At 33.7% G+C, this 21,625-nt stretch overlaps 2 protein-coding genes across 6 annotated transcripts in view; both read left to right on the top strand.

Moving 5' to 3' along the window:
- The window catches only part of LOC111714383 (heterogeneous nuclear ribonucleoprotein U-like protein 1), a 16,057-nt gene extending 10,738 nt beyond the window's left edge, over positions 1-5,319 (top strand). Inside the window, exons 13-17 of the mRNA XM_023489482.1 lie at positions 2,697-2,865; positions 3,304-3,407; positions 3,727-3,868; positions 4,179-4,255; positions 4,889-5,319. Of these exons, the coding sequence (XP_023345250.1) occupies positions 2,697-2,865; positions 3,304-3,407; positions 3,727-3,868; positions 4,179-4,255; positions 4,889-5,017 (621 nt within the window). The 3' untranslated portion in view covers positions 5,018-5,319. The remainder of the gene's footprint in view (positions 1-2,696; positions 2,866-3,303; positions 3,408-3,726; positions 3,869-4,178; positions 4,256-4,888) is intronic.
- Positions 5,320-5,326: 7 nt separating this feature from the next.
- LOC111714382 (kinase suppressor of Ras 2) lies at positions 5,327-21,003 on the top strand. 5 transcript variants are annotated; one of them, XR_002767964.1, is made up of 23 exons: positions 5,327-5,418; positions 6,726-6,826; positions 7,196-7,254; positions 7,568-7,671; positions 8,364-8,432; positions 10,083-10,192; positions 11,526-11,633; positions 12,230-12,343; positions 12,649-12,876; positions 13,203-13,312; positions 13,705-13,811; positions 14,213-14,346; positions 14,903-14,960; positions 15,360-15,581; positions 15,940-16,044; positions 16,810-16,951; positions 17,445-17,670; positions 18,210-18,294; positions 18,773-18,829; positions 18,893-19,194; positions 19,622-19,757; positions 20,156-20,635; positions 20,849-21,003. XR_002767964.1 is itself a non-coding variant. In XM_023489480.1 (23 exons), the coding sequence occupies exons 2-22, from the start codon at positions 6,738-6,740 to the stop codon at positions 20,324-20,326; spliced, it is 2,736 nt and encodes a 911-aa protein (XP_023345248.1). In that variant the 5' UTR covers positions 5,327-5,418; positions 6,726-6,737; the 3' UTR covers positions 20,327-20,337; positions 20,527-21,003. The 5 variants fall into 5 exon arrangements, 4 of the variants coding, with proteins under 4 accessions (XP_023345248.1, XP_023345249.1, XP_023345246.1 ...); XM_023489480.1 differs by having other exon boundaries at positions 20,156-20,337; positions 20,527-21,003; XM_023489481.1 differs by having other exon boundaries at positions 20,156-20,349; positions 20,527-21,003.
- Positions 21,004-21,625: the final 622 nt, after the last annotated feature.

Genomic DNA, 21,625 nt, shown 5'->3' with positions numbered 1-21,625 from the left:
AGGTTGTTCTTATGTAAGATGATTAGTAGTTTATGGTCTGAACTCGGGTCTCCTACCATGTTTATTGTATTGTATAAGATATAGGTTGTTCTTATGTAAGATGATTAGTAGTTTATGGTCTGAACTCGGGTCTCCTACCATGTGTATTGTATTGTATAAGATACAGGTTCTTCTTATGTAAGATGATTAGTAGTTATGGTCTTTAGATTAATTCTTAATCAAAAATGTTCAACTTCATCAAACATTATGCTAGAAAGTTAATTTTTACTATATTAAAGAAATTTTTTTTTTTCTAATTTAGGGGACATTAGTTCCAAAACTAACACTTGAAAGACTGGGTTTTTGGTATCCCGCCCCATATCCAGAGTAAAAGTCGATAATGAAAACTTCTACCATCATTTCATTAAACAAGACATGGGCAGCAATTCCCAATTTTAAGCTTTTTTAAATCTGAATTATAATAAATCTCTTGACCGTCTTCAAGACACTGTCAGGTTTTGCATCTTCGAACATATTCTTAATTTAAAACATTGTCGCGTTTTCGAGACAAACTCCACTTGCCTGTTTTTGATTATAATCCGCAATTCAAAACAAAACTCACTTTCATAACTTGCAAAATAATTTAGTGATAACAAAAATTATCCTATAAAGACTAAATTAACTTCTGAATTATTTCTAGAGTCTAAGTTTCCACATTTTATCTGTTAAATTAGAGAATATCGATGATTTATTTTCAAGCATTTAAAACTAACATAGTTAAATCTATATTGTAAGAACAAATTATATTAATATTTTGATTTCTGAATGATGTAATCATTTTTAAGTTATAATAGAACAGTTTTTTTATTTCTATTTTGTTTACATTTTACCTTATAATAAAATCTTGTTTTGTAACTCACGTGCGTAAATACTTAAAAATTGACATTGATATGAATTCTGGTAATTGTCTCAAAACCAGGATATGTTCCGAAAGCGCGACATGAGCAGAAATCCGGTAATTGTTTCAAAAAAAGGGATATGTTTGAAAATGAAATCAAGAATCATTAAAAACTAATTCTCACACCTTATTTTTAGTTTAAAATGACATTCTTTCAATATATAGTTTTAGCCATTTTTTTTATAAATATTTGGTGTAATTTTGTTCTACCCGGCTTGGATTTATAGATATATAACTCTTGAAAAAGATATCTTTGCTGATTTGGCCCATTTCTTACACTCAGTGGGCCAAGTGTTAGTTTTGGAACTAATATTCCCTGTAATAAAATCATGTTTCCTCTTGACGTCATAAAGCCGAAAACTAATAAAGATTTAGTAAATAAGCGTGAATGTTGAGATTACGCGTGTTAAGTAAACTAAAATGCTTATTTATTTTTTTAATGCTATTCCAATAAAACTCCTTGAAATGAAGAACGTATACCTTGTGTTTAATGACAACTCAAATATTAAATATATCCACGGACGTTGGAAAACTAAACAAAAATAATTGTAAAAAACGGCCTTTGATAATTTAAAAATTTAAAAGGTTTAGTTGGATGAGAAGTAGTGGGTGTAAAACGTCGATTATAAAACGTCGATTAGAAAAACGTCAAATAACAAAACGTCCATGATAAAAAAGTCGATTGCTTCAAAACGTCGATTGCTTCAAAAGTCGACTGCCACAAAACGTTGAATACTACTAGAACTACAAAATGTTACATAATGTTGTATTAGATTAGGTAAAAACTATTTCAGGACAGAGCTCTCCGGCCTCTTAAACGTTGAATAATATGCTGTCTTTCACCTTATGTTGGGTTAGGTTAGGTAAGACAATATCTGCGCTGTGCGCCGCGGCTAGATCAGGCTAGGGGGCCAGCGCTGAGCCAACATTAATGTGAAATCAATTTAGAATTTGGAAATGTAATTTTTAGAAAAATTATCTACGGGCAGTGCAATTAAAGAAAGTTTAATTAAAGGAAAATTTTTGTTAGACATTTTGTACGTAGTATTTGACGTTTGTAATTTTGAAATTTTGAAGCAGTCAACTTTTTGTATCATAGACGTTTTGTTTTTTGGGCGTTTTGATAATCGACGTTTAGATAATCGGCATTTTGATAACAGACGTTCTGATAAGAGAAGTTTTTTACCCACTCTGATGAGAAGATATGCTTAAATGAAAATCATTATTTTTTTATTTAAACTTTCACATTATTCATTTATCAATATGTTTGTAGCTTTAAACTCCACAACTTTTTCGTGAGAAAGTGATTTAAATGTATATAAACGTGACAGTATATTAAAAACTACCCATATTCCCTCATTTTTCTTACGCATATCATTATATTTGTCTGGAAACTCCATATTTTGGACAAACAAATTTTTGTAAGAATATTTACTAAACCACCTGGTCTCTTATATATGAGATCATATTGATAAATACATTTGTTGCTTGAAACGTCAATACAAATTATTATTATTAGTACTAAGTTAGAATCCATTTCCTGTTATGTTCTAATACGTAGCAGAAAAAAACCATAGCACCCTCTTCTGAAATAGCTCACTTGTATTAACATATTTGTCTCAGTCTTGAAACATCATATCCCAACAAATTGTTTTTAACTCAAATTATTTGTTATAACTTTGTTAAACTCAAATTATTTGTTAACTTTATGAACTCAAATTATTTTTTAGAACTTTGTCTTAACTCCAATTGTTTGTAGACTAACGTGTATGTGGACGCCCAGCTGCGCAAGGCCCGTCCCTTTGAGAAGATGAAGCGCATGTGCGTGGTGATGGTGCCGAGTGATGAGGAGATGGCAAAGAGGAGGAAGCAGCAGGAGGAGGAGGGAGAAATGAATATCCCTGACGAAGCCTGCAACGAGATGAAAGGTGGGGAATTATTTAAACCTGATTGTTAAGTAATTAAAAGAATTAAACATACTTATAAACCTCGAAAATCGATCAGATAAAGCTTTTAATCAAGTGTACCATTGTGAATAGGGCATTGCATCTTTGCATGAAGGTTCGCTTTCAATAACGCTTAAGGCATAATTTTATTATTCAGTAATCATTTAGTCCTAATAATGAGTGTCATGAGAATTGTTGATTCGAGTTTTTATTAGAAAATTAAAAATTTTTTAATGCAGTTTTGTTCAAATTTGACTTGCGGATTTATGCGGCAGAGACCATGAAGGAAATTAAGCAAATTTACGCAGGACGAAAATATGGGACTTAAAGAATTGTCAAGCAATCTTAAGCATTCTGGGTTACTTGAAATTCAGTTGATAGTCCCTTTAAATCAATGAAAACGCTTATTTTATTTTTCAGCCAACATTGCTTTCCCTAACGAGGACAACGGTGTATTTGACGAGATCGTGTTTACTGATTTACCCAGGGAGGAGGCTCAGGCTCAGCTAGAAAAATATAACAAGGTTCATTTTTCATTTTTCCCACTTTTATACCCTTTCCCATTTTATCCCTTTATTTTATGTATGTTATTTAGGGGGTTATAAATGATTATTAGTGGAAAAATAATGAGTTTTTGCGTAAAAAGTGTTCAAGAATGAAAACTCTATTTTTTTAGTCGAATTTTCTTCCTCATTTCATCTAAAAGGTGGGGGTGAAGATCTTGGAGAAGATAGAGAAGTTTAGTTTTTTACCTCAAAAAGTCATGTTGTAAAAATGTTTGTCTTCAAAATGGATTATAAATTGGTTGATTGGTTGATTAATTGATTGATCGATTGATTGCAGGAGGCCCAGGATGCCGGGTTTGGACGTAAACATCTTGAATACCAATCCCAGTGGGAGCACAACAAGAGGATGCGAGGAATGGGTCCAATGTTTGGCAGAGGAGGCCCCAGAGGATTCCCCAGAGGAGGCGGAGGACCTTTTAGTGAGTTGGTCCAATGTTTGGTAGATGAGGTCCTAGAGGATTCCCTGGGGGGAGGGGGGTTGAGGTCATGTTGGTAAAAAACAGGCTGTAAGGCAATACACAATACACATCGAACTTGCATTACGTAATTTGATATGATGGATCCGGAATTGATTGATAGTGAAAAGTTGTAGAATAGCTGAATTACTGTGAACGTGAAATAACTGTTCTTTAACTCTATTCAGATTAAATTGATTCACGTCCAGTTGTATGGATTCTTATTAATTTCCTTAATTTTAGAATATAAAATTTATTTTAATTTTAATCCTAGGAGGACCAATGCGTGGAGGACCACCAATGCGTGGAGGCCGAGGATGGGGAGGAGGACATAGAGGATTTGCACCCCAGGTACACACTGTTTTTAGTATAACGGGGTTGTTTATTAATTAAAGCTTGAAAAAAAAATTATCAAGATTTGTCGGAAAGACTGCTTTCTGAGTTCCAGGGACCAGACAAAGTGATTCGTGAGACATGGTTGAACAGGTCAACCACTTCTTCTGTACAGAAACTTAAAACGGTGCACAATGGCTGAACTACGTCTGCGCGGTTCAGCTACTCTTTGCACTTCTTTAGATTTGGTCCTTATTGATGTGTTTTTGGCGTTCAATTAATAATCTGAGAGTTTACAATTTCGGAATATTGTATTTCTTAAAAGTTTTCATTTCTGACACTAAGCAAAATGTTAGTTTTGGCATTATATGTTAGCTTGAATTTTTTGGCAAATATTTGCTAACGGAGACGACATTTATAAAGCATGACAAAATAAAAGTAAATTTTTTGAATATGAATTTTTGAAATATGTGAATCTATTAAGGTTTTGGATACTTTTAAAGCCCTCTGAGAGCATGATAAAATTGAAATCAAAATGTTTGAAAGAATTAATTTTTATGTTGCTCGGCTATAATGGATTTTTTTCCAGGATATTTCATGTTTTAGCAGTTTCAGATTTGTTTTGATTTTATGCTCATTTACCTAATTCAGGGCGGATATGGGTATGGCGGAGGCGCATGGGGTCCTTACGGACACCAGGGCGGATACCAGCCTCGTGGCGGAGCCCAGGGATACGGCGCATACCCCGGAAACAGGAACTGGGGCGGATGGAATCGTTAAGATGTATTTGTATCGAATATAATTATGCACTTGGCAACCATTTGTAATTTGTACCTAATATGATTGGCTTAACTGTATTTTTTTCAGTTTCAAAGGACTATTATTACTCCAACTATAACAATATTTTTTTATTTATCAACTTTAAAGTTGAAATGGACATATGGGCTTCACTCATCAAAAACTATTTTAAAATAACTTTTTTTTTCTCTTTTTGTGTTCCTTATTTTGATAATAATGATGTACAGTTGTATAGTACTCTCTGCAATATCTTATTCTAACGCATTTTTTGGTCTGTTTCAGAATTAACATGTAAAAAACAGGAGTTATAATGATTCAAATACGATTCAAGGAAACAGAACCTCCTGGACGAAAAATATTTTCATTATGAAAACAGAAAAAAGGTCAGGATTAATATCACACAATTATGAATACTCCCCCCCCTCCCTCCTTTCTAAATCAGCGAATAGTTTTTATAACAAATTGAAAAAGGAAGTCATACATTTTGTTTTAAGATACAGTCTCAACTTATTTGCTATTCTCAAATTTGGCTTGGATAGTTAACACCTTTTAAAAATATTTTGAAAGCTCTACTTGGACAAAGGATCTTGCTGCTAGACCAGGCACAATCTTAACATTGATTTAAGTCACTTGGGAATTCAGACTTAAAATAAGTTTTCCTATCAAGATACTACTTTTTAGTAAAGTTCTCTTGGGAAAGCTCTCTTAGTAAAGTTCCCTTGTTTAAAGGGAGTGACCGGCAATGTATGGCAGTTGAACTGAGATTGCAGTATTATTGAGAAATTTTTTAGGATATATTTACGACCTATCAGACGTTTTTATGGTGCATATTTGTTCAGCAAGAGCGCAAATTCAATATTTAAAATCGTCATTGATTGTCCATTTTGGAGGGATGATTTTGAGAATCGGTTTTCAAAAAATATTTAAAAAACGACGAAGAACAAAAATTAACAAAAATTAGTTGTTTAGGTACATACATATTTTTGATTAGAAATTTGTCATTAATCAATGTTAGAATTAATTGTTACTTCATCATTATATTGATTTTCTTATTCTTAATGAATTTTTTCGCATTTCTTCAAACTCTTGTAATATCGTGTTTTCGCTAAAAATGCCAGGTAATCTACAGAATATGGTTTTGAACATTGGGACATTACAGAAACCCATAACTGAATAAGATTATTATTTTCGAAGATATGAGTTAATTTTTATTTTCTCAACCTGTTCCATTTACTAGTAATTTTACTGTAGAATTTTTTTTATATTTTTCGTGGTAGTCATTGAATAATTGAATTCTCAAAATCATCCCTCTAAAATCCCTCTATGAGGATTTTAAAGATTGCATTTGCGCTCTTACAGACAAATATTTACCGTAAAAACGTCTGATAGGTCTCCAGTGAATCCTTAAAAATTTCTCAATAATACTGAAATCTCAGTTCAACCACCAAACATTGCCGGTAACTCCTTTTAAAGTTCCCTTGGGAAATTTCCCTTGAGAAAGTTCACTTAGGAAAATTCTCTTGGGATATTTCCTTTGTCTATTTCATATAAATTCAAAGCACGAAATAACGTGTAAACTCACATTTTCTCGAAGAATGAGCAGAAAAGGTTATTTTAATTGTTTTTTTGTTTGTTTTGTCATATTTTTGCTTTTGGTCATATTTATTTTACTAACTATTAATATATTTAGATACTTAATGTAATGGACACGCAGACTTCGCAGGCTTTAAAAGACTGTCAGGATATACAGCATATGATAGATATTACATCACAACATCTAGATAGACTCAGGTGTGGATTTACGGATTAGTACTCCAGAGAAAAGAAATAAAAGCTAGAATAAATACTAATAACCTTGATCTGTTTCCTTTTTTTAAATTATTGATCCCGGATTCACATGAAGAGGGAAAGAATTCTGGGAATTCTTTATCTGATGCAGGATTTTTTTTGATTATCTTTGAAATCTTGTTCAGGTTTTTAAAAACAATTCGTTGATAAAGGTTAATTATTGCCAAAAAGGGCTTAAAGGAAAAAATGGAGAAAGAATTCAAAATTGTATTCTAACCTTTCTTCTGCTTAAATCCTGTTTTTACTTTTCCACCTAAAAAACAATATGATTGTTCTTAAAATAATAAAAATAATAAAGATAATTTTGTTCAGATCAACATTCAGTAATGCTAGTGACGAACTAACCCGTCAGGAGATCAGAACTTTAGAAGGTAAGATTCAATAAATCAATAATTGTTATGTTTTTTAAAATACTGAAATCCGAAAATAAATTTACATAAAATCTGCTAATTTCCCTTTATTGTACACACAACCATCAGAGTTTTGCCAGAGGTCGTAACTTTTAAATATCGCTGATCTTGAACACTTGATATCCAATGTGGGCACTTGAAGCTTGATCCTTTAAGTGATACAGTGATCACTGGAATTGAATTAATCCTGCATAAAACGGAGATGAATTAAACTGCTTTTTTGTTACTTTTTACTGCTTATTTAATATTTGATCTTAATCTTTTTTCTTTACAGGGAAATTAGTGAAACACTTCAGTGAGCAGCTTGCGGTAAAATATGGACTTGGAGCCAACAATTCAGATTTTGTTTACTTCCCTTCTCTCTCACAGTGGCTTCAGGCAAGTACTATCTTGGCGGCAAAATAAACTATTCAGCGGCATATTTCAATTGTAAATCAAAATTGCCGCATTTATTTTAAGCTTATATAAATTTCCAATATTTGTGATAATTGTAAGATTTATCTTTAATTGGTATTGTTTCAATATTTGATTTATATTTAAACACAAATAGGTAAATTACCATGGTGTTCCAAAAAAAAGTTAGTTGATGATACAACCACATTTTTTTCCCCCAATGTCTGGGTTTCTAGATTTTCTATTTCATGCCAATAATGTGTGAGCTAAAAATCGGCGTCAATTATACTTTTCAAGCACTAATTCTTTTTATTGAAAATTATTAGTTTGTCTCAAAAGTAAATGCTAGAACCTTAATTATTTTTTATATTCGGAACTGAATGAACATTCATACATTTTTATTTTCTATCTGATCATTTAAACTTTTGATATTATAAATACATATAATTAATTTATCAGAATTCACGGGTTGAAATATTAAATTCAAAGATCTTCGACATCAGGTTACAAAAATAAGATGATTAGTAGTTTATGGTCTGAACTCGGGTCTCCTACCATGTTTATTGTATTGTATAAGATATAGGTTGTTCTTTTGTAAAAATACGGCATACAAAGGATTTTATGAATCTGTTCCCTTTTTTAAAAAAGGTTGAAATATATATTTCTAATTTGCTCAGGTGGTGGGGGTATCCTGTGATACGAAAGATGCCATCTGTCAGAGAGTCCGATCCCTAGAGGATCTAAAGGTAAGATATTTTATGTACGTCTGTAAATAATTTATAAGAGACTTCAGATTATTACATTGTCATTTAGAGTGACGATCTCAGAGTGTATAATGTATATTTAGAGTGACGATCTCAGAGTGTATAATGTATATTTAGAGTGACCATCTCAGAGAGTATATAATGTATATTTAGAGTGACCATCTCAGAGTGTATAATGTATATTTAGAGTGACCATCTCAGAGTGTATAATGTAAATTTTCTTGTAAATCTTTCCCCTCTTTTCCTCTTCAAGGAATCTGTTCAAAAAGGTGAAAACTTGCCGTATAAAGTCCACCCCCACCAATTACCACTGGATGCGGGGGGGGGGTTATTGAAATATCTTCCCCTGTTTTACAATTAAATTGTTTGAAGAGAATGAAGTAAGGACGAACCGTAACAGTTTGTTGTGTATGGCTCTTATGTTTATTTATTTCTGATAGAAGTTTATGTTCAGAGATAGATTTAAGTGGTTAAAATTATTTTAACATTTTTAAAGAAAATCAATGTAATAATGGAAATTCTTAAACGAGATGAAACAATCTTTTTGTATTCTTTAACGAGAAAGATTGATGTAGACGAGGCCGTATTCTTAAGTACTGTGTCCGAGATTTTTTTTAAGATCTAGATATTTATTATCTCCGTATCGAGATTATTTAAACTGTACAAAATAGTTTACATGGATTAAATTAAAATATTTTACATCAAAATCGTTAACATATATTTTGAGAGAATTATGTAGGAATCAATTTACGGATACCTTTTTAAGGAAAAATTTGGTATCGAGGCTACATAGACTATGTAAAAACACACAGATTGAGAATTATACCAACGAAGAACATTGATGGTTCTTCGTTGATATTATTTTAACTATGTAGTCTTGAAGCTACATAAACGAGGTAAAGGAAAGAACGTTGTAATTAAGAAACTGTGTAATTAAGAACTATACTAACGCAGGAACATTGATGGTTCCTCGCTAATATCTAGGCTACATAAAATAGATTATTGAGGAGAATAGTTTACATGAATTAAATAAAAATATTTTACATCAAAATCGTTTACATACATCAAAATCGTTTACATAATATCAAAATCGTTTACATTGTGTCCGAGATTGACTTACAACCAAAATTCTTTTATTGAAAATATCCACTCCTTTCGTAACCTTAATCCCATTTGTCATTATTAAGGCGTAATTCTGACAATTAATATCCTCAGAATTTTCAAACCCCGCTTAGTGCAATGAAATTTTTTCTACAACTTGTGTAAGAACATTGAACCATGAATATGAACCTGAACCTTCAATCAGTTAAGTCAGCATTCCTAGTAAACTGAAAACTGCAGATCAGCTAAAGATAACGCACTAGTCAGAAAATTCACTGCTCTCTTTAAAAATAAATTTGTTTAAAAAGAAATAGAGTAGATTAAAAATAAAATATGATTTACATAAGAGTCAACTTTAATGAGAATAGATTTAGAAAGAAATTGATTTTCGAAGTAGACAAAATATCTTTTTTGTCCTGAAACTAGTTATTCTTCAAAATGACGAAATCATTTCTAGGATATGACAATAACATGAATTAATTCTAGGATAACACTGAATTATTTTCTAGAATAAAACGGAACTATTTTTAGGATAAGACTGAATGTGAATTGAAAAGGATCCTCCTAACTGCCTCCAGAGTTCCTCCGAATGTTCGGCATGAAGACCTCCGACGTCTCTGTCGTAGCCTTCATAATCTCAGGTATTGAGTGAGGCAACTCATTTCTCATTGAATTCTTTGATCATCCAAGTTTTAAATCTGAATTTCACTCCCCCCCCCCCCTTTGGATTTTCTAAATAACTTGAAATCGGCTTACATCATCGTTTTTTTTGCAGGGGTGTTTAAAAATTTCCAAAATGGTTTATAACTTTTTTATTTATTAAGCTACAAGACTTTACATATTTAAAAGACCCCAAAAAAGGATGTAATAGCATGTATACACAAGTTGATATTTGTAAAAACATTTTTTCTAAATACTTTTTAAAACCCTTTTTCAAATCCTCCCTTGCACCATTACAGTTAACGGCCTAATTGTTTAATGAGCAAGTCTTAAAAAGTTGGACAAGGGACATAAATCACACTTACCTTTATCAACTCTAATGGGGGGGGGGGGTCCCTTCATTTTCTTTAGACAAAAATAGCCCGATTGGGTTAATAAGTATGTTTGACAACCATAAACTTTACGAAATACAGATAGTTTAATTTTAAGTTTAATCTTAAAAAAAGTTTGAAAAGGTGTAAAAGCCAATTCAGCAAACTTTGAAGTAAACTGTTACAGTATTAATTTCGATTTAATCAATGGACCTTGGATTAATGAACAAATGAGAGGAGAGGGGTGGGGGGTGGTTGATTTATACTCGGAATAAAAATAATAATCAAGATCCCCCCCCCCCTTCTCCTTTCTCACTTAACAATTGGTCTGTATTTTTATTTTGTGTCGTTAGTTTCCAAATATTCAAATAAACGTCAAAAGGCAAAACTGTTCTGGTCCAAGTTTTGTTTGGAACATCACATCCTGATGAATTTGGAATTATCCACTCATTAAAACAAAAAAGTTTTCGTATATTGTCTTTTGTTATGTACGTAATATTAATGGTTGTTTGAAAAACAACACAAGATATTCAAAAATTATCATCCGAAAACAAAACTTCTCAATAAATAGAAAGAAAGTAAAGTGACAATAAAGTGTATTGTTAAACCTTTGTTTGTTAGATTAATTATTTTTTCTTCTAAATAAATATGTCCCCAAAATTTCCATCGTAATTCAGTCTTGTTATTATCTAGACGGGATCGTGATGGCGTACCCCAGCTAGATCGAGGAGCCCACGGGACTTCCCTAGCTTCTTGAATTGAATTGAATTGAATATTAATCTCCAGATTGATTTAACTGATCGGGATTAAGGATATTTCATTCTTAGGTTTTTAGCTTTGAATTATTAAATCTTCCAAAAGTGTTAACAATCAAACCCTCCCGGCCTGGCTCTCAACTTAGAAAAATTTATTTCTGTTATTTATGTACTGTACTGTAATTCAGGAAGTACACTGATGTACTGGTCTACGGTGGGAAAATGTACGGGCCGGGTGGGGACCCGTCTAAACTTGAACTCTACTGGGACAGCTGGGACATGCCACATTCAAAAAGGTAAACAAATTTTAAAGACAAATCCTTCATAGAACATGTACCGAGCTGGGAACTTTATTGTTATATCCCATTAATACAGATTGCTCAATCTCTAAATACACATTGGGCAATTTTAAACTGTACAATTGTTACTAATTAAACTGTAGTTTAGAATTTACACGTAGTGACGTTTTAACCGAATCTACAACTAGGTGAAGGGCCCGGTGTTGCCCATTAGCCAATATCACCCTACGGCCACCCATGTGTGTCCACAACAAATTTCAGCCCAATCGGTCCAGCCGTTTGGCCGGCTATAGGCAACATATATATGAATGCCTTTTATTATATAGATCAGTGTTATTGCGGCAGCTCAAGGTCTTATTTTGGATTTTTAAAGATATCGAAAAAGGAAGTTAAAGGCAAGCAAACTGCTACTAATCGCAAGAGAAATAGCTGTTACCAGGCTCACAAAAAAAGTTTTATTTTTACAGTTTCCCGTTTCAAGTTTTTCCTTATTTAACCTTCTACGCTTATTTTGTTATTTTATTTTTTAACAAATCGCTTAAAAACGATTTTTACTTGGTATTATAATAAATTGTGAATAATCTTTTTTTCAGTGAGTGTAGTTCCCCGAAGAATAGTTTCACGTTACCAAACCGTCTGGTTCATATCTCTACAGACGATCTACCAATCTCCTCCCCTCTACCCTTCTCTAGATCTCACCAGAATAGGTAGGATAATATATATATATATATATATATATACATACACAGCTAGATCTCATCAGATATCTGTATCTAGATATTATATCTACAGACGATCTACCAATTTCTTCCCCTCTACCATATATATGTATATCTACATCTATCTATCTATGCATCTATCTATTCTTCCACAGCTATACTTGTCTATCTTTCTACCCATCTACCTAAATATTTATCCATCTATCTGTCATTCTTTCTAACTTATCCGTCTCTATCTATGTTTATATCTAAATATATTTCTATCTATCATTTATATCTATCTATCTTTCAAGGCCTGCTGACAGTACCTCATCAAGTGTGAGTAGTAGTTCCTCTGCTCCGCCTCCTTCACCAGGCTGCTCCACCCTTTCCCCACCCTCCATCACGGAGTCCTTGTCCAGGGGGTCTATGATCACACCCCCTGCCACACCCCCCTGGGTTGTCCTGACCAAGGAGAAGGGGCGGGGAGCCCCGCATTCTACCCCGCCGGCCAGTAAGAAGCTCTCTACCTCTAGTCATGGGTAGGTGTTATGTACTCTGTACAGAAAGAGCCATAAAACTTGAAAGACATTTAAGCAATGTATATTTGATGTCTTTATAAAGCAAATCGCTTGAAATTTAGTGATATGGGTCTATGTTCACTGCTGTATTTCTTGATCACTGTGCGCTTAAAATAATCAATTGAGTTTAAAAGTCGGTTTCTAACTTATTCCAGTTTTATGACTTAATTATTTATTTATTATTTTAACTTATTTATTTTGTCGTATTTAACATTTTAAATCTTATGTAGATTGCTAGTTTGTTATTTGTATCTAAACTTACAACCGATATATTTAAATTTGTTAAGTGTGAGAGATCTGTCAGCCTTGAGTAAATCCAAGTCCCAGGAATCTGAGTTGAGTAACAGAATAGACAACTTTATTGTGGAAACTCAAACAGAGGGTAGATTAGAACCAGGTAAATTTTAGCTGTACTGTATTGTACTTTACTGTACTGTACAGTACTGTACTTTACTGTACTGTACAGTACTGTACTGTACAGTACTGGATTGTACTGTATTCAGTATTTTACTTTATGTACTGTTGAGTAACAGAATCATAATTTTATTGTTGAAACTCGAGCAAAGGGAAGATTAAAACTAAGTTGTATAGGTTTTATATACCTATTGCAGTTTACTTGACTATGCTGTACTGTAGTGTAGCGTACTTTAATGGAATTCACTATTCAGTAACAGAATAGACAATCGTGGAAACCTAGAGTTTACGACAATGACAAAATTCATATATTTCAAGAAATCTCATTCCCTTGGCATACACATACAATATACATACATAATTGACCTATCATAGGGGAGAGGATAGATTCCTCTGGTTACTCAAGCGCCAGTGAGGCGCCTAGCTCTAGTAGGCGCCGGCTACCTTCTTCAGATCCTGAGGGTTCACAGTCTGATTGTCAGGTTGGTTACCACCTCTTTATCGTAGACTGAAATCCCCCCTGCCCCCCTACTGTCATTGATTAAGAAAGCCCTCCCCGTCATTAAAGAAAGTGTGATTAAATAAAAAAATAAAACCTTCAACCATAATTCCGTGGAAATCAAGGCCGAGACCCATTCAACAATAACCGCCAAAAGACGAAAATTGTTAATGAAACAGTTGATTAATGATTAATTACCCTCCCTGGTAAACTTTATCTGTATTTTTGTGTGTCTGTCTAGTCTTTAGTAAACTTTTAAGTGACCTAGTCCTGTGTCTAGTTCTATTGCTTAGGGTCCTTGACATGTGACATGTGTCTAGCCCTAAAGTATCTATTGCTTAGGGGCTAGTCATGTGTTCAGTCCTAAGATAACTATTTTTTTAGGGACCTAGTCCTGTGTCTAGTCCTAAGTCTCCAGCTGTACTGAAGAGTAGTCTCCAGGTCCCCAGATCACCTCGGACTCCTGGAGTAATGGTTCCACCAGCTAACAGACCTATGACTCATATCATTAACCATAGGAACACAACTACATGCATTTTTATATGCCTTATTTGACTTGATTTGTTGCGATAAAGGACCGATAGTCAAATTTAAAAAATTCGTTCACGAAGCTCTTATCCGTATCACTTATCGCCTGTCGTATTATGTTAATTCTATTCTTAAAAAGCCAAACAAATTGTTTTTACCGCGAAAGAAAGAAAGAAAAAACTAATCGGCTATTTTTCCGTCTCAAGAACTTAATCGCTTTAACCAAAAGTTGACCTCTTAACAATTCAAAATTCATCGAGTAGATTTTTCTTGTCTTATATATTTATGTCCTTCATGAAACGTCGACTATTTAGAACATAAAATAAAAAAAAGCTTCCGCTATTTTTACGAGTTAATAAAATTTCTTTGAATTTAAATTTTTTTTTACTCTGGATAGTGGATTGGATACACCGTTTTCTCATACATAATTTCGGCTTTTGACGCTGAGTGTACTTTCCAGCCCCCCCCCCCTCCCCCCCCCGTTCTAAGTTCACATTAGAAAGTGTAAACCATTTTTATTATGATAACGTCATGTGTTGTTTCCAGGTTTACTAAAACCTTTAAACCTGCCAGATGTATGTACTGTCAGGAGATCTTCTTTCAGGTGATTAAAAAAAAAATATCTTTCGATAAAAGTCCCCACCCCATCTTGGGAATACATTTATAGGGTTTTCTTCGCCGAATTAGTGGAATGTTACGATATCATGTTCAGTTGTTTTAAAACCCCTTTTCCGTTATTTTTCTTCCCCATATCGACATTTTATTTTCTCTTCCCTTATCCATGAGTATTTAATAATTAAATAATTATTTGTTTCACAAAAGAATTAAATTGAGCATTAACCTTTTTGTATCTCACCTTTCCCGAACCTTTTCTCATCTCACCTAATATGCTTTCTTTAAGTTATTGATTTCTGACAATATTATTAAATGCGTTCCTTTAGTGAAATTTAATTGATTTCTGACAATATTATTAAATGCGTTCCTTTAGTGAAATTTAATCTAGGGAATGAAATGCAAAGAGTGCAAGTTTCGTTGTCACACCCTCTGTCAAAGCCTAGTCCCGCCCTCTTGCGGTCTTCCTGACGATCTTCTTCAGCATTTCATGCATCATCTTACATCAGAGGGATCACCGATCCTTCCACGATCCCAACCTACTAGTCTAGTTCAACCACCCTTTCATTCTAGTTCATCCAGCTGTAATTCATCCACACCCTCCTCCCCTCAGGTTGGTAGCTCATGTATGCAGGGTTTGAATAAAAAAAAACAGTCCAAAAAAACAACCAGTGAAAAATAGAAATAATAATGAAAGAAACCGGCTTAGAAAACCGACTGAAAAAGGCTTTTTTTGCTTTAAATAGTCTTTTTATTATGAGTGACTATCTTTATAACTAATTCCGAATTGAAAAAACTCGCCAATAAACCAAGCAAAACGAAAACAAAAAATAAAACCAACCAATTAAAACCAATGAAACTAAAAACCCGCTGAGCTGTGTTTTAAAACTCTGCCTATCATTGTGGTAGTCATTTTTGTTTTTCGAGTTTTATGATCTTCCATCAAAGATTTAATTTAAACTAATTTCTAGGTTATTGTTACATCACATCCTACTCCTCCCTGGGTAGTTAGATCCGGTCAACATTTTCATTTCCCGGATCCTTCAAATCCAAGACAGTTCTCCTCTCCTGTACAGGTACCTGGACACACAGATTTAAAGGGACCGTACCTGGACNGTTTTAAGGGAGAAACAGGTACCTGGTTACACTGATTTAAAGGGAGAAACAGGTACCTGGTCACACTGATTTAAGGGACCGTAAGCGTAATTTCAAGTGACCCTTCATGCAAAGATGACCGTTCCCAATTCACAACGTTCGCCCTGGTATTTTTATCTGATCAATAATGTGAAAGATATTGTCGTTTTTCTATTTTTAAATTGTCAAATTCAAATAACTCCTTTGTTTTCTTTCATGAGAAATGCGCAAGTCAATTTTCTAGAGAAACCATAATTGAAAATATAATTTTTTCGAAATTATAAACATTTATATCTTATTCATACTTGATCAGACAAAGCTTTTAATGGTACGGTTGTTAATCGGGCATTGTCATATTTGCCTGGAGGGTCGCCTGAAATTTTGCTCTCAGTCCCTTTAACAGATTGGACTTTGATATATTCCAGGGGTTTATAGTTTGAAGCGCTGGAAAAGTAACTCAGAAGATTTTAAGAAAAAATTAAAAATCGGAAATCAAATGGCAAGTTTTTTCCTTTTTGATACTTCACCCCCAAAAAAATAACCATTTTAAGGAAAAACCCCCGAATATAATGTTGGTGCTCCAAGCATACAATCTTGATAATCTGAGACAATAAAACTTGAAAAGGGGAAGGGAAATTATTCTCCAAGGAAATGAATTAATAACCCTGTTCTACTTCCAGTTTTAGAAATGCTCTAATATTGTTTAGGTGGTTGAAAGTGTAGGAAGTGCTAACCCACTGGTGGATACAGTCAAATCTAACGACAGCGATAAAACCCTATCAGGGAGCTCTGATAGTATAGGGACTGCGTATAGACTAGACTCCCAGGACTCCACTACTAGTGTAGAAGGTAGGATTGCATATGGACTGCATGTAGATTAGATTCCCAGGACTCCACTACAAGTGTAGAAGGTAGAATAGTACAGGGACTGCGTATGGACTAGACTCCCAGGACTCTACTTCTAGTGTAGAAGGTAGGATTGTACATGGACTGCGTATAGACTAGATTATCAGGACTTCACTACTAGTAGAGAAGGTAGGATACTATTTGGAATGCGTCGAAACTAGACTAGATTCAAAAGTTACCTAAATGATTAACAATGGTATCCATTGAACCTTGAGTAAAAACGCTGAAGATATCATCGTTTTTCTTTCCTGATGAAAATTTCTTCAATTTCCTTTCTTGTTCCTACCGAATTTATACGCAAGTCACTTTTATAATGAAAGCCGTGACAGAAAAAAAAGAATATCAAGTCTTTTTGCTCCGACAACGAGGTCAGACAAAGTACCCTTTAAGTTTACTTGTATTTACGTCAACAGACCCTTTAAACTGTTTTGTTTAGGGGATGCCGCCTCAACATGGTCCAGTGGAAGACAGATGAGTATCCGAGAATGGGACATTCCCTACGAAGAACTCAAGATCATGGATAAAATCGGCAGTGGACGATTTAGCACGGTCCACATGGGAAACTGGCACGGGGATGTTGCAATTAAAGTTCTTGATGTCGAGAATCTTGAGGATGAGACAGCTGCATTGGAGGCATTTAAACTGGATGTTGCAACTTTCAGGTCAGACGCGGTGCTTTCTCACATTTATTAGATTTCTGAAATACTGGGTTACCCACAAAAGATGAGACAATGAGGGCTTAAATCGCTATAAGGTTGAATTTAGTCTTTTGTCCATAATGTAGTCTTAAAATGATAAGATAGGCGATTAAATAAATCATTTACAGGGAAAACAAAATATAAGAAAAGACTGAACAAATTCCCTACTGTCGTCTTTGAAGTCTTACCTTTTGTGTGATAGTGTGTCTTAAAAGGGAAATAAAAATTATTTCAGACGGAAGGATGTTGCAAAATTAAATTTCAGCAATTTTGGAAGTTTGGGTTTGGACGATAGTTGGGATTAGGATAGGTTTGGGGATTGGATGCGACAGGAACAAGCAAGGTAGGGAAGGGCAGAAATTTGTAACAGTTGGGATTAAGAGATGTTTGGTAGGGTTGGAATTACCGATTTTGTTGTCAATACTTCTTTATTCGGTTTTGAAGGGGACTCGGCTTTGATTTCCACGTAATGATGGTTGATCTTTTATTTATTTCTATTTTAGGAAAACTCGGCATGAAAACCTGGTTTTGTTCATGGGAGCTTGTATGAAGCCTCCTAAACTGGCGATTGTTACTTCTCTTTGTAAGGTTAGGATCTAAATTCATAAATAATTTGGACGAAAAGTCTTCGTCTCTTTTTTAGGATTTGATAAGTTGTCAACACCAGTATCTAAAATATTGATGTCATAATCCCTTAAATGTTTATTAAGTAAATAGAAAACTATTTTTCAACATTTAAACTTGATGTCCACTGTAATAACTTTTAACTAGATAATCTAAGTGATCTGAGATGGAATTTAAAGAATTTGAGCCGCGGTTTAAATCCGCCAATACCCGGTTTAAATTAAGCGCCGGCTTAAATCTTGAAATATTTGATACAATTTCAAGTGGAACCAACCATATTTAAACCGCGGCTTAAACTTAAACCGCTGCTCAAATTCTTAAAATTTTGCTACTGTAAAAAAAACAGCTGAGATTGGTCATATCTTGAGTTTTATTTACGTTTTTATGGGATTAATAGTTTAATAGTTCCGACCTCAGTATTTGATCAAGAATATATTTGCAGGGAAACACACTGTACACACATCTTCACCTCAGAAAGGATAAATTTTTCATGAACAAGGTACATTCTAAATATAGATGATTTAAAAATTCAAAACTTGTCAAAACCATTTTTAAATTTCAGATTATAATAATCGCGCAGCAGATCGCGCTTGGGATGGGCTACCTTCATCATCGCGGCATCGTGCACAAGGACCTGAAAACTAAAAACATTTTCTTAGAGAATAGCCGCGCCATTATCGCCGATTTTGGATTGGTGAATGTCGCTCGCCGTCTGTGTTCTCGATATCGGCGGCCCGGTGATTCTCGCGGCGGTATATCTGAATGTATGTCAATACCAGCAGGCTGGTTGTGCTACCTGGCTCCTGAGGTTATTAGAGAACTACGGGTTCATCAAACACGTGGAGAGGATCTACCTTTCACCAGGTTAGTCATATTTCATATACATTAGTCGGCGTCTATATCAATACAATGAAGACTTCTTTTCTATTTCAGTTCTTATTTTAATAAGCTTTTTTAAATTTTAAGTCGACAAGCAAACTAAGAGAAGATTGACAGCTTCTCTTCGTTTCCATGTTGTGTATCAATGAATTTTTTGAAAGCTTGGGAGAAATAAAAAATTTAAAACGAAAGTCGTCCTTATCGTATTGATATATTCGACTACTACTGTAGACTAAACCGCTGAGAGGAGAATGGGCGTTGGTTGCATGGTATGCAATAAACATTTCCTTGAAAAGTTATATTTTTGTCGAAAAAGTATCACTTGATAGGTAATTTCTAAATTTTTAAGTTTTTAACTAAACTAAACTAAAAACTAGTCTAGATTTTTTTTTTTATAAATATCCTTTATTAGGTCAAGTGATGTCTACGCGTTTGGAACTGTTTGGTACGAGCTATTGACCGGTGAATGGCCGTGGAAACATCGGCCACCAGAATCCATTATTTGGCAGGTTGGACACGGTATCAAACCAACCCTGGCAAACCTTCAGGTCAGATAGAACATTTTTCATGGAGAGAACATTTTTCGGAGGATTTTATTACTTATATAGGGGTTTGAACCATTTTTTCATGAAAGGGAGGTATGAAACCGCTAAAAATGGTTTATTTGAATTCATTTGTTTTTGTTTATATATATTCATGTTATTATCTAGGACAACCGTGAGGTTACAGATATCCTAGTTAAAAGTTATATAATCTTGTTATTATCTAGGCTAGCCGCGAGGTTAAACATGTCCTGGTTCAATGTTATATAATCTTGTTATTATCTAGGCTAGCCGCGAGGTTAAAGATATCTTGGTTCAATGTTATATTATCTTGTTATTATCTAGGCTAGCCGCGAGGTTAAAGATATCCTGGTTCAATGTTATATTATCTTGTTATTATCTAGGCTAGCCGGGAGGTTAAAGATATCCTGGTTCAATGTTGGCTCTTCAACCCTGAGAGAAGACCTGATTTCTCCGATATTGTTCAAAGTCTGGAGAAACTACCAAAGAAGAGATTGGCACGATCTCCCTCCCATCCCATTCATCTTTCAAGATCCGCAGAATCAGTTTTTTAAACCCCTTAAAGGGACTTTTATGTGTAAATTCAAGTGACCCTCCATTTATAGAGTGGCATCTTCGATTCACAACGACACCCTTTAAAACGACAATATATTTCTAAATCCACTTCAGATTAAGGGTTCTAGAGTACCGTTGTTCATTGGGCATGTCATGTAATTAGAGACTCACTTAGAAATACAAACAGTCCCTTTAACAGGGGGTCCATAATCCATATAAACATGAGAATATTTGTTTTGTTGACTTCTTAATCGATTTTTATTCATAATTCAATAATTCGGTGATTTTCTAGAAATCTGATCGTAAAGGTTGGACTAGAAGAAATATCAAATTTAAAGAAATTAGTTTACTTTTTCTGATTACTTGATAGAAAATTTTGATTTAATTAATTGTTACTCCTTGATAAGAATCTATATTTCATATTTTCTTACTCCTAGTTAAGTTAACTAATGGGTGAAACCGTAAACAAATATATTCGGCAAAGTAAACAGGTTCTTTAAAATGGTTTAATTTATCTAAAGGGAATGAGAAATCCGTTCCTTATGATTTCATAGCTGTAACGTGCCGGGCATTCCCAACACTTGTCATTCTTAGAACATTCCTACATATTGATCTTTTTGTGAACTTTAGCCCTGTCAGAATATTTATATTAATCCTGCATATCTTGTCTACAGTGGTAACTAGAAAACAGTTTAATGATTGTGTTCTTTTCTTTTTATTTTGTAAGTGTGAACGAACGATTTTAAAATTTATTTGTCAAAAATATTTCTTCTTATATTCAATCTGTTGCGATTTTTCTTAATCAAACGAAAGAAAAAGTCGTCTATCATTCCACTGTTTTCTCGTGACCACTGTATCTATCTTATTGTGTAAATGTTTTCTGTGTTACTTCTGGGTTAGACATATTGTTACTGTATTTATGTTACCGATTTCTTGCAAAAAATTTCCCATATATTATTCCGACTTTTTCAACCTTATCCAAAAATTGTTATTGAAACTTGCATTATTCGTGGTATATTGTTAAAGATATAAAAAATTTAAGAGACTTTTTTAATGATTCACGCCTTTTGACGAAATTCATAAAATACAGTTATCAGCGTATCAGGGCATAATGTTCATTTTAGCATTTATATATATTATTTATTCTTAAAATACAAAATTGTATCCCTGTATTTTTAGTTTTGTTCGAGCTTAATAGGACTTCGTATCTTCATAGGACTTTATGAAAAGTTGTATGTTCTGTTTACAGGGGCACACTATGTCACGTGTCAATATTTTTGTAGTTTTATTTCTCGAAA

The sequence above is a fragment of the Eurytemora carolleeae genome, unplaced genomic scaffold (assembly GCF_000591075.1).
Source record: "Eurytemora carolleeae unplaced genomic scaffold, Eaff_2.0 scaffold1566, whole genome shotgun sequence".
Taxonomy (NCBI): Eukaryota; Metazoa; Arthropoda; class Copepoda; order Calanoida; family Temoridae; genus Eurytemora; species Eurytemora carolleeae.
This window is presented reverse-complemented; position numbering and strand designations above follow the sequence as displayed.